Source organism: Cucurbita pepo, chromosome 8 (assembly GCF_057944985.1).
Source record: "Cucurbita pepo subsp. pepo isolate OVF chromosome 8, ASM5794498v1, whole genome shotgun sequence".
Taxonomy (NCBI): Eukaryota; Viridiplantae; Streptophyta; class Magnoliopsida; order Cucurbitales; family Cucurbitaceae; genus Cucurbita; species Cucurbita pepo.
In genome coordinates this window covers 5032996-5045286 of record NC_141805.1, presented here as the reverse complement: position 1 = coordinate 5045286, position 12291 = coordinate 5032996, and the positions used below count along the sequence as shown (strand labels likewise).

General features: G+C 38.3%; 1 protein-coding gene and 1 pseudogene across 1 annotated transcript; one reads left to right on the top strand and one right to left on the bottom strand.

The window, feature by feature from the left end:
• Positions 1 to 2774: 2774 nt before the first annotated feature.
• LOC111799648 (Ribosomal protein L25/Gln-tRNA synthetase, anti-codon-binding domain-containing protein) lies at positions 2775 to 5612 on the top strand. Its single transcript, XM_087126279.1, has 3 exons — positions 2775 to 3472; positions 3784 to 3913; positions 5034 to 5612. Exons 1-3 carry the CDS (start codon positions 3044 to 3046, stop codon positions 5255 to 5257), a joined length of 783 nt encoding a protein of 260 aa, XP_086982405.1. The 5' UTR covers positions 2775 to 3043; the 3' UTR covers positions 5258 to 5612.
• A 667-nt stretch (positions 5613 to 6279) lies between these two features.
• Positions 6280 to 8511, bottom strand: LOC111785151 (cation/calcium exchanger 2 pseudogene; annotated as a pseudogene).
• Between the last annotated feature and the right edge of the window lie 3780 nt (positions 8512 to 12291).

The window sequence follows — 12291 nt, the reverse complement described above, 5'->3', positions numbered from 1 at the left end:
AAGCAATATTACCCAAAGGTAGTCTGGCTCAGAAAACAACAAGAGTTCATCCATCTGACCCAGGGTGTGGACGACTACGCGAGGGAACTCATGAGGTTGAAGCAATTTGCGCCGTCATTAGTGGATATAGAACTAAAAATGGCTGAGAGGTTCGTCATAGACTTGAATTCAGAATGGTGGAAGTCATAGATCCTACCATGTATGAAGCTAACTTGAGGGTAGCTAAAGCCATGGAAAAACCTAGAGAAGAGGTAGGTCGAGAGTGAGTTGTCACTATCGGCCACAAACGATGGTACAAATAGATAAACTCACATCGACAACCACCAGCACATAAAGCTCGATACGCTGATAGACACTCTCCTCAATATGCAAACAAATATCCTAGAGACCAAGAAAGAGGCCAAGAAGGTGAGAAACCACTGTGTCGTGAATGTGGGAAACAACACTGGGGCAGATGTATGGTTAGATCTAGGACTTGTTTTCGGTTTGGTCACGAAGGTCACATTGTTAAATACTGTATTGCGAAGAGGACAAAAAACCTCGTCGATCCTCCAAGAAGCCCAGGTGGAGCAAAGAGACCTATGTAGACCCGCTATTAGGTAAGGACATATGCATCCACCAGTAGGGACGCTAACAAATCAGACACAGTGGTGAGAGGTACACTATCCATCATGGGACATTACACTTTAACGATATTTGATTTAGACTCTATGTGTTCATTCATATATGTGTCATTTGTTAGTCAAACAGGGTTTGAACTAGAACCTCTATTGAGTGTGTTACTATTAGTACCCAGCGGGGTAGACTTAATTGCTAGAGATAGAGTAAAAGATGGGTAAGTAATAGTAGCAGGACAAACTTTAAGCGTAGACCTGATAGTTGTTAGCATGACAGATTTTGACGTAATACTATGGATGGATTGGTTAGCTGAAAAACGATGTTAGTATATATTGTTATAAGAAGAATGTAGTATTCTCATTGCCATCACGATCCAGTTTTAAGTTTAAGAGCGCATGTACTAGAGTTACCCCTAAACTATTTTCGATGATGAAGGCCAAAAGACTAATCCAACAAGGAGGGTGGACAAAATTAGCTTGTGTAGTAGATACAAAAGGGAAAGAGAAGACTATGGATACAGTACTATTAGTGAGTGAATTCCCAGACGTCTTTTCAGAGGATTCACTAGGAATTCCCCCCTCCTGAACAGTAGGCTTTGATATAGAACTTGAACCAGGAACTAGTCCCATTTCTAAAGTTTCTTTCGTATGGTGCCAGCAAAATTGAAGGAACTTAAAGTGTAGTTATAAGATCTACTGGACCAAAGCTTCATTCGTCCTAACGTGTCCCCTTAAGGTGCACCGGTGCTATTTATTAAGAAGAAGGATAACTCGAGTTGTTTGAATTCACAGAAAAATGCACAAAACTCTACCCCTACTTCAATTTGGATCTCCTCATACAAGCATATCTGCTTCTTGATTCTTTCATCAAGTTTGTAGTTTTTTTTTTTTTTTTTTTTTTTTTTTTTTTTTTTTTTTTACTTTACTGCTTTTGAAAAGTTTTAGTTTTAAAATTTTGGGAACCTAGCCCCTGGTCACTCTTAAATAAGTAGTTACCTTGAATTTTTCGTAAGACATATTTGTTGGAATAACATGGGAATACTTTGAAACTATGATAATGATATTGTATGTTAGAAAAGATCATACTTAGACATCAGAAACATGATTTTAGAACTACGATTGTCGAAATAATTGATACATTGAAATGAGTCCCTAAGCCTGTTTGTTATAACTTAGATGGGTTAATTCGATTATGTTGAGCATGAGATAAGCCGATTGATTGTTTTACTTTGATTTACGTGATTTATGCTGACTTATATGCTCTATAAAGTATAAATGTGAACTTTTGACTGTGATTAGGGCCTATATGCCTTTAATGAACCAACATGTTTGCACTTATGATTTTTGTTAGAATGATTTAATGTGTTTAGCGTGACAAATGACTTAAAGTGTCCTATATGGTGTTCTGAACTAGAATATGGTCCAAAGATATGTCCAGACTTGAGTAGGACATGATGGATTACATGAACGGTGGAAGACCCTTAAAGATTGGCCATGGCCAGTGTTAAAAACACTTCCCTATCCCTTGTAGGGATTATTAGGGTTAACTAGCTAATTTTAATAGTAAACATCTTGATTATTTGGAGTTTACTTGTATACCGAGGACAGACCTAGATTGGTCCTATTCAGTTAGTGCTTTGATATAAAAACGTAATGAGAAACTGGATGAGATTCAAGTGTATCAGTATCACATGTGGAAAGGAACTCAGGAGCTTCGCAAACTAGCAGAAATGGGAAAGACTTTCTAAATTTTTTTTTTAAAAAGATTAAAGACAGTAACACTACTTTTAAAGTCATATATATTTTCCAAATATGGTACGAATTATTCTATCCACATCTAACAATAAATGTATTTTTTATTTTTAATTTTTTTTTTTTTTTGTAAGTCTAAAAAATATTAACGAAACATTTGCTCGAGACTATTAAAAAGTTTTAAAAGAAATACTAACTATTTTCATTAAAAAAAAAAAAAAAAAAAAAAAAAAAAAAAAACTATACGGTTAATTTTAAATTTATAACTATATGGGTAATTTTAAACTTAAAACTTCTAAAAGTCCAAATATAAATTCCACGTATTTTTATTAATTAGCATTTTTTTAAAAAAAATGAAATTTAAACCGAAATGGAAAAGGCCTGTTAGCCCACAGCCCATATTGTGAAAAAAAGCCGGAAAGAAGGAGTACATCTTAACCCGCAGGTTCAGTCGACAACTCCAGCCGCCTCACCTCAAACTCTCGCTCTTATTTCACTTCAACGGCGACGGCACCAGCAGCCTGCGGCGAAGTCTCTGTCTCTGTCTCTGCAACCTCTACGGCCGTCTCGACGGAACTCACCTTCTACGAATTGACCTAAATCGGTACAATACCCCTTCAGATTTCTCCACTAAAACCCTCCCTTAAGCCCTTCCGTTCATCCTTCTCCGCCCAATGCTACGCTTCTACCACTCCCCTACTCTCTCAAGAGTCCTCCTCCTCCGGAGGTTTTCCTCCGCTGCCACCGCCACCGCTCCACCCCTTGATTCCGATCCCGAACCTTCATTTTCGTACTTGGAGGGTTTTCCGAAGCCAGATCCGAAGTACGCCGAGACAATCCTCGCCATTCCGCGCTCCATCTCCGGAAAGAACATTTCCGCTAAAGAGCGCAAGGTTGGCCGCGTTCCAAGCATCGTGTTCGAGCAAGAGGACGGTCAGCATGGCGGAAATAAGCGTCTCATATCTGTACGGACTAATCAAATTAGGAAGCTTGTAAATCATCTAGGTCGCTCTTTCTTCCTCTCCAGGCTTTTTGATCTCGAAGTTCGGTCCGAGTTCGAATCCGGGGATATTGTTGAGAAGGTTCGGGTCTTACCTCGGAAGGTACTCTATTATCTCGTCTGTAAGGACTAAATTTCGCTTAGGAACTTTCATGAAATTTCCAACTTATTGAGTTTATGAGATGATTTATGAGGAGGATTAGAATAATTGATTGTTTCATGGTCGTAAAGGAGCTGAGAGCATTGTGCACACTGTAGTTTCAATGATCATTATATTTCATGTATATGTTTTGATTAATCAGAAGATAAGAAGATGGGTTTAGTTCAATTTTGATCATAAGTTAGTGTAAGATCTTGTGAGAATATATATAATATAATACCCATTCTGAACTTGCCCCATTCATGTTTGTTCAGATTCATCTTCATGCGGGAACAGATGCACCACTTAATGTTACTTTCATAAGGGCACCTTCACACGCTTTATTAAAAGTTGATGTACCTCTTGTTTTCCGAGGGGAAGATGTATGCCCTGGATTGAGGAAAGGTACTGCTGCAAGACTAAGTTCCTTTTATTTGATTTTCTTTAAAGTCTATAAATGTTATGCAGTAATTTATAAGATTTGAAGATATAATAGCTTTTTGTTCGGGTGGGATTTTGTGAGATCCCACATCGGTTGGGGAGGAGAACGAAACACCCTTTATAAGAGTGTGGAAACCTCTCCCCAGCAGACGCGTTTTAAAAACCTTGAGGGGAAGCCCGAAAGAGAAGCCTAAAGAGAACAATATTTGCTTGTGGTGGGCTTGGGTTGTTATAAATGGTATTATAGCCAGACACCGGGAGATGTGCGAGCGAGAAGGTTGAGCTCCCCGAAGGGGGTGGACACGGGGCGGTGTGCCAGCAAGAACGCTGAATCCCGAAGGGGGGGGGGGGGTGGATTTGGGGGGTCCCACCTCAATTGGAGAAGGGAATGAGTGCTAGTGAGAACGTTGGGCTCTGAAGGGGGTGAATTGTGAGATTCCATATCAGTTGGGGAGGAGAACGAAATAGCAGTTTATAAGGGTGTGGAAATAGCCGTCTATAAGGGTGTGGAAATAGCAGTTTATAAGGGTGTGGAAATAGCAGTCTATAAGGGTGTGGAAATAGCAGTTGCGTTTTAAAAACATATAAGGGAAACCAGAATGGAAAAGCTCAAAGTGGACAATATCTGCACGCGGTGGGCTTGGGCTGTTACAGATTTACATTGAAACTATCATTGACATGGGATTCTTGAATTCTCCAGCTAGATGGGGATATGGATCTAAATATGTATATTACCAGAATTTAGCTTCTGTTAAATTGAAACATCAGGTTTGTTTTCTGATAGATCGGGTCTAAAGGATCTAGTTTCTGTTTCTGCATTGTTCTTGCATCTTGTTTCTGATTTTGTAGGGCATTTTTGTTTGTACTCCTTTTCTCATTACAAAAAATTCAGAAAAGGAAGTACTTGCATCTTGTTTCTGCATTCGTACTTTCTGAAAAGTTTCTGGTTTACTTAAAAAATGTTCTGGCATTCCTACGAAAAAATTGCGGGCGTCGATCCTGATTATGTTATCTTCAAAGGAGAGAACAATTATATTCTTACTCCTTTAGTGAACATTTTTCTAATGTTTGAAAAATTCTACAGGATCTTATTTGAATACAATTAAGAGGACAGTTAAATACCTTTGCCCTGCTGATATTGTTCCTCCATATATCGATGTCGATCTTAGCGAGTTAGATGTTGGGCAAAAGTTGGTTACGGGTGACCTCAAGGTTCATCCTGCGTTAAAGCTTCTTCGGTCAAAGGATGAGCCTGTTTGTAAGATTGCAGGAGCCCGAGCTTCCGATCAACAAAAGAAATCAAAGTAACTCTGGACTATCAATATCTTAGTTGCTTGGACATTAAAGCTTCTTCTGTTAAAGAAGACGATGTTTGTAAGATTATGGGATCCAGGATTTCATGATCAGTCAAGAAATCTTAATAAATCCCTCCAGATTTTGGTCACCATCGGTTTTAATTTTTTTCTCCCAATACTTCAGAAAGCAATGTACGTTGTTTGTTGTTGGTTCACTAGCAATTATTTGATCTCTCTGTTCACGGAATGCTTGAACTCTGATGAGCAAGAATATTATGATAACTTTTTAGAGGGAGTTTTTAGCTTAATTGGAGGAGGCATTTGTAACATATTATACATTATCTCCCTGAAATTGGTTTCCCGTTGCATTGGATAATGTTATTCAAGGGGCAAATGTTATTGGTTCCTAATGGTTCCTAATTTTAAAGAGCACTTTTAGTAAGTTTTGTGGGTTTTTAAAATCAAACAATGTAGTCAATGGTCTTTGTTTGGGCCTCCCAATCAACTCGGCTTAACCGTGGCTTTTCATCCATGGAAGATATTGGGAGGATTCATGATTAAATCAATCTTTTTTTTTTTTTTTTTCTTTTCGTTTTTTCGAATCAATTTGGATGATATTGATAAATTCTTGCTAGGGGTTTGAGGAGAAAGAGAGAGGACCTAATTGAGCTTGAAGAACCTCACCCCTTCTATGAAGAACCTCATAGGAAATTTATACTGGGGTCTAGACTTATATACACCAAGAGAGAGGAGTTAATCCTAAATATCCTAGAAACGAGATATGAAATTTAAACTGTCTATATGCTCGTAAGAACCTAGTAGACCTCCACGACATCCAAGAATGACCAAGGTATCTCTCCAAGCTATTAGCAATGTGAACGGTGTTATCAAGGTCTTCATTACCCTTTCCACTTTCGTACCTCCATTTTTTAGATAGGCATAAACCGATTAGGGAAATGCATCGAGACAACTAGGTGCCTCAACCTTTTGAAAATGTTCAGGTCTCCTAAACAAGACCTCTTTGCTATAAACCCGTCCTAACAACATAGTTACCGTAATTGTATTCAAATATACATATAATACAACACGAATCTAGCTTCATTGATTCGAATTCTAATCAAAGTTAAACTATTACAAAAAAACGACTAATTAATTTACATAACTAACTAATTAGATTGTTTCTGTTCTGTGGTAGTAAGAGTTGAGTGTCAAAAATGGTTCTAATGGGAAGACCCAAGAGCTTGCAACACTCTTAAGAGCAAAGAGGTCAAATAGATAGCCAGAAGGCCTCCTCCCAACACTGCATCAACCCTCATCTCTCTCCTTGGCAAACTTACAAGCGCCCATAGCAGCCCTCCTACCAACAGCCCCAATGTCTCCATCACGTAAGGGTCAGCCGGGATGGCCACCGACTCAGGATACTTCTTCCATGAAGCGCTGACAAGGGACATCCCAAGGCCGAACAGCGTACTGAAGATGGGGCCGGCGTAGCAGCCGGAGATGGCTATTTGGGCGCCTCGCTGGCCGCCGTTCAAGGACATGGTCACATTGGAAACTAAATCCCCAAGAGAGTTTCCCCAAGCCAGGAAGGTCAGTCCTAGAATTGAAGGGCTTATGCCCATTATGTAGCCAAGTGAAACCAATAGCCCTACCAGTTCCTGAGCTATAATATAACTCCATGTTAAACTCATGGTGAACCCAGCTGCAAGCCATGGGAACAGCCACTTCTTTGGTGGGCTTGAATTCTCAGTTGTCACAAATGCAACAATTCCAAAACTAACTCCGACCAGCAAGGCGACGATGCAGATGATTACGTTCGACCGAGACATATCGATCTGGTGGTGAAATGCCCATAGAAAAGCTAAGAGAATGGGAGCTAATGTCACTGAAGCAACTGCATACAGTCTACACCAGTTTTCTTCAGCAATAGTGGGAATTGTCAGCCTTCTAGGCAAGTAAAGAGGAATCTCAAGAAGGCGAAGGAAAAAAACACAAGAAGGCGAAAAACTAGGACAAAAACAGACATCGTATACGTCGATTCTAACACCGTCGTCGTTGTCGTCATCGTCATTTTGGCCCTCAGACTCATCCTTTGGTGGCTCTTTCAAAAGGGGTTGGAAAATATCCCTCCTCAAACTCAGCCATTGGGCATGGGAGACATAAACAACCAAAACATAAACAAGATACATGGAAGAAAAGGCAAGGGAACCCCACAGATTGATATGTCCATGAAGCAATATAAAAAAAACAGACAAAAGAACCAAGAGGAAGAACAAAACATCTCTAATGAAGGCAACCCTATTAACCTTAATCCGTCGAAAACGCAGCAAAATGCTTATGATTCCGACAACGACGCAGGTAACAAACGAGGCTCCACCAAGAACAGTATTCAAGCCAATATCAGTAGTTCCATCTCCCATGAAAGCAACAAGGCTGGAAAAAACATCAGGTGCGCCATTACCCAAAGAAAGCAGAGTAACACCAGCAATTGTTGGGGATAGATTCAACAATTTCGACAAACTCTCAAGGGAAGAGCAAAAGTATTCAGAAGCAGTGTTACCCAAAAGATAGAACAACACAAGAAGCCACAGAAACAACAGAGTATAGCCCAGAATGCTAAAACTTCCATACTGACAATAGAAAACATAAAGATAATCTATATAGCCTTGGGTGTTACAAGGGTTGTTGGATTTAAGAACAGAGCACATAGCTTCAAAGTCAGGTAGACCAATAAAATTCCGGCAATCTTCCTGAGCAGTGTCATGGAGTTTTCTGAAGCTCTTGTTAAGAACACGGAATTGGGTTTCTTCTGGATAGTGAAATTGAATCGCTAAAAAAGCACAAGCCAGTGAGAGAAACGAGAGATTCAAGAAAATAACAAAACCCTTCTGTTTGAAGAGAGAAACTAAGAAACCCATTAAAGAAAACCAATCAACAAGCTCTGTTTCTCTCTCTATCTGTCTCAAGAACAGAGAAAATGAGGATGGTTCGTGATTCCTGGATCAGGGAAGCGAGCAATTGGCAGATACTTGAAGAAGACGACAAAATTCTTCGCCAAAATCAAAGAAGGGAAGATTCCAGTCCAGAGATGTGGATGGTTTTGTCGTCTAAACCAAACGAAAGCGTAATGGAATTGAATAGACGGAGCTGCTTAATCCATAGGCGGAACAGTTTGTGGTGTTGATTTCGGAAAAGAAAAGGGTTAGCAGAAGAAATCAAAAGGGGCAGGTGAAAAGCAACAAAAAGAGTGAGAGGAGGGAATTGAAAACGGAGACGAAGCCATTGGCAAGAACCCACTTGTCAGACGTTCGGATACCACTTGTCGTCGCCTGATTGGGGGTTTAGGACTACGCGTTTCATACGCACAAAACCATGATTTTTAAAATTTGTTTGTTTTGTACAATAAATTTTATTTTTGAATCCAAAATAAAAATTTAGAAACAAAAACAACTTTCCTATAAATAAGATAAGAAAACTTTTATGGAAATGTAGATATTATGAGTGGTTTGATTGAAAATTTATAACCGAAGATGTTTGGAAATAAGATGTTCGAAAATATAATATTAATTAATCATCGAAATGCTATTAGAATTTCATTTAAATAAATCATATTTTTGTTTGGCTTCACGGTTACTTTTATGATAATTATGGCATAAATAACTATCCACATTTTGTAGATAGAAAGTGGTAGTAATATTGTTACTTCATTGTTGGATCGAACAACATGTACCACCAAAATGATAATTATGGACGAATTATCAATTAAATTCATAGAGAATGAAACTAGAATAATCATTGCTAAAGAGGAAGAGAAAAGAGTTTTTAATCTGTCATTTCGGAGGGGTTTGTTTTACCACTTTGATACATGGATTTGGTTGCAAAACATTCACTGTATGGTGATCACTACACTTTGTTGATTCAGAATTGAGTTTGCATGAAAGAGTTATCAACTTTTGTACGATAAGGGAGACTACTGAAAAGATTATTCAGAATTGTTTATTGGAATGGTGGCTCAATAAGTTTTTTTTTTTCTTTCACGGTTGATAATGCAAGTTTTAGTGATAAATTTATTTCGTATATTATGAGAAGGCTTAGAAGTTAGAATTTACTCGTTACAGAAATATTACACATGAAGTGTTATGCCATGTAATTAACTTGATGGTGGAAAAGGGATTCAAGAAATGCATGACTCTATTTCTAATGTTCCTAAGGTAGTGAGGTATGTTAGATCATCCTCCAAGAGATTGACAAAATTAAAGATTTTGTTCAGCAATAAAAATCGAATGTAAAACACTTAATTGTTTTGATGTGGTAACTCGATGGAATTTAACTTATTTTATGCTTGATCATACCTTGAAATTTGAAATGCTTGATCATACCTTGAAATTTGAAAAAGCCGAAATGTATTAGAGGAAGAAATTAGACTATCTTGAATACTTTTGTAACGACTTAGGCCCACCGTTAGTAGATATTGTCCTCTTTCGGCTTTCCCTTTCGAGCTTCCCCTCAAGGCTTTAAAACGCATCTGTGATGGTGTTAATATAACATATGCGGAAGCAATTTGGATCTTACGCACTTTTAGAATATCAATTATAGTAAATAACTAGCATGTTTATAAGTATTAAAACTTAATGAGTTTGAATACTAACCTTTTGTAGTTCAAATTCATTTTTCCTCACGAACCGGTTTCGAACCACCACTAGTGTCTTCTCCACTATCCTCCGGCCTTTTGTAGTTCAAATTCTTTTTTCCTCATAAACCGGTTTCGAACCACCACTAGTGTCTTCTCCACTATCCTCCGGACTTAAAACGGGATTATGGAATCCGGTGAGTGACTAAACTTGGGAGGGATTTTGTATATATGAAGAGAGTGTTTGTGAGAGGTTTTTCTCAAGGTTTTTCACCAAGGAAGACCTTCCATGTACCATGATCACTGTATTTATAGAGTTATGTTTGCATGTTCATGCAAATTTGAGATTACCAAATTTTGACACTCAAAATTCCACTCAAATGTTTTGGATTATGTGGCAAGCATGCAAGTTTGAGTCCACCAAATTCTGACAATCAAAATTCCACTAAAATTTGTGGGGTTTATTTGGCAATCATGCAAGTTTGGTTAAACCAAATTTTGACACTTCAAAATTCCACTGACATGGATTTTTCCATTAAATAAAGTCACTTTCTTAATTCAACCGTTAATTTGAATAATTAATTTCAAATTAAAGTAATATTAAATGATTAATTAAATTATTTAATTAATATTTAATATTAATTCAAATGTCAATCCTAATAAATTCCGACACATATTTGATTAAGATATTTAAATTTTATTTAAATATCTTAGATTCTCTCTTTTTGTTTAATTCGTAAATAAAAGAAAAATGCGGTTATATATATCGTATATATGTAGCGCATATTCCCTAATTTGAATTCGAACGCTTTGAACTCACTCGTCACACTGTTCTATGGTTTAGTCCGATATGAGCTAGCAGAGGGACCTAATGGACCTATAGATTTGGGCTCCAACGATCCAAGATTAACCGGTTAAACTCATTAACCTTGTTAACCAATATTCGTTAACTACTAGAACACTCCACTATAGCCTAGTAGTTGCACTCTCCTCACTATAGATATATTTCTGTCTATTTGATATAACCATGATCAGTAAGTCGATCCTTCACAATTTGTTCGTAACTAGAGATGGGTCAATTTACCGTTTTACCTCTGAAGGTATTTATTGTTCCTTATGTCTCACTGATCCTCTAATGAGCAATTGGTTTGTGGTCCAACCAGTAAACCGAATCCCTCTCAGGCCAATGAGAGGGTGGGGCCCCTTGTTCAAGACCTGGAGTTAGTACTTAAGGAAACTACCTCTCTTCTATCCCCAAAAGTGGGTAGGAGCGAATTCCATCTTGCGCCCCACGTCCCCAGCTATCTTACCCCTGAAATGGGAGGCCTATTGTGTCGGCAAACTCGAGCCACTCTCACCCATGCACATCTAAGGATAATTTCGAATAAACAGAAGTTCATGGTTAGCTCAGGATTAGGATCGAGTTACCTAGGTCATCGAATGAAAAGAAAATCAGTCTCAACAGTAAACGACATTATAAAGTGAGAGTGGTTTTCTTCATGGTCCGATCTTATGCAATACTCATTGCATAGGACGCCCCCACTCACATGTCTCCACATGTACAATTTAGTGATCACATTGTTTATATCACATACAAAAGTGGGCCTCATCCATAGTGTCCCCAGAATAAGGTACTCAGCCTTATCCTTATACTATAGATCATTTTGACTATATACTTGAACTTGAGGTACTCAGCCTTATCCTTATACTATAGATCATTTTGACTATATACTTGAACTTGATCCACTCTTATGTCTCTACCTATAGTTCAAGTAATCATACTATAACCAGAGTGTTCTTAGTTTATTGGATTTAGATTAATGATCGTAAAATTCATTTTATTCAATAACAATCTTTACTGAATAAACAACAATAATAACTTTATTAAAAATAGAATATGTTTTTGTTTACCAACTATGAGTTTTAGAACATAAAACCCAACAATCTGGTAGGGGAAGGTTTCCACACCCTTATAAATGGTGTTTTGTTCTCCTCTCCAACCAATGTGGGACATCACAATCCACCCCCCTTCTAGGCCAGCGTCCTCGCTGGCACTCGTTCCTTTATCCAATTGATGTGGGACCCCTCCAAATCCACATCACAATCCACCCCCCTTTCGAGTGCCAGCAATTGCTGGCACTCGTTCCTTTCTCCAATCGATGTGGGACCCCTCCAAATCCACCCTCCTTTGGGGCCTAGCGTTCTTACTGACACATCGCCTCGTGTCTACCTCCTTCGGGGAAGAGCGGAAGGCTAGCACATCGTCCGGTGTCTGGCTCTGATACCATTAGTAACGACCCGACTTATCCTTTAAGTAGCGGTCAGGGCCGTTACCAAAAATAATTTGATTTATTTAAAAATTAATGAAAACTATGCAAAAACGATAATTTTTTAAAATCAAATGCGGGTACCTTTAA

What these genes read in the sequence shown, in the direction of transcription:
- LOC111799648 (XM_087126279.1), top strand. Translation starts at nt 3,044, where the DNA reads ATGCTACGCTTCTACCACTCCCCTACTCTCTCAAGAGTCCTCCTCCTC. An exon ending in TTCGGGTCTTACCTCGGAAG is followed by an intron (nt 3,473 to 3,783) that starts GTACTCTATTAT and finishes ATGTTTGTTCAG; the next exon opens with ATTCATCTTCATGCGGGAAC. An exon ending in ATGCCCTGGATTGAGGAAAG is followed by an intron (nt 3,914 to 5,033) that starts GTACTGCTGCAA and finishes AAAATTCTACAG; the next exon opens with GATCTTATTTGAATACAATT.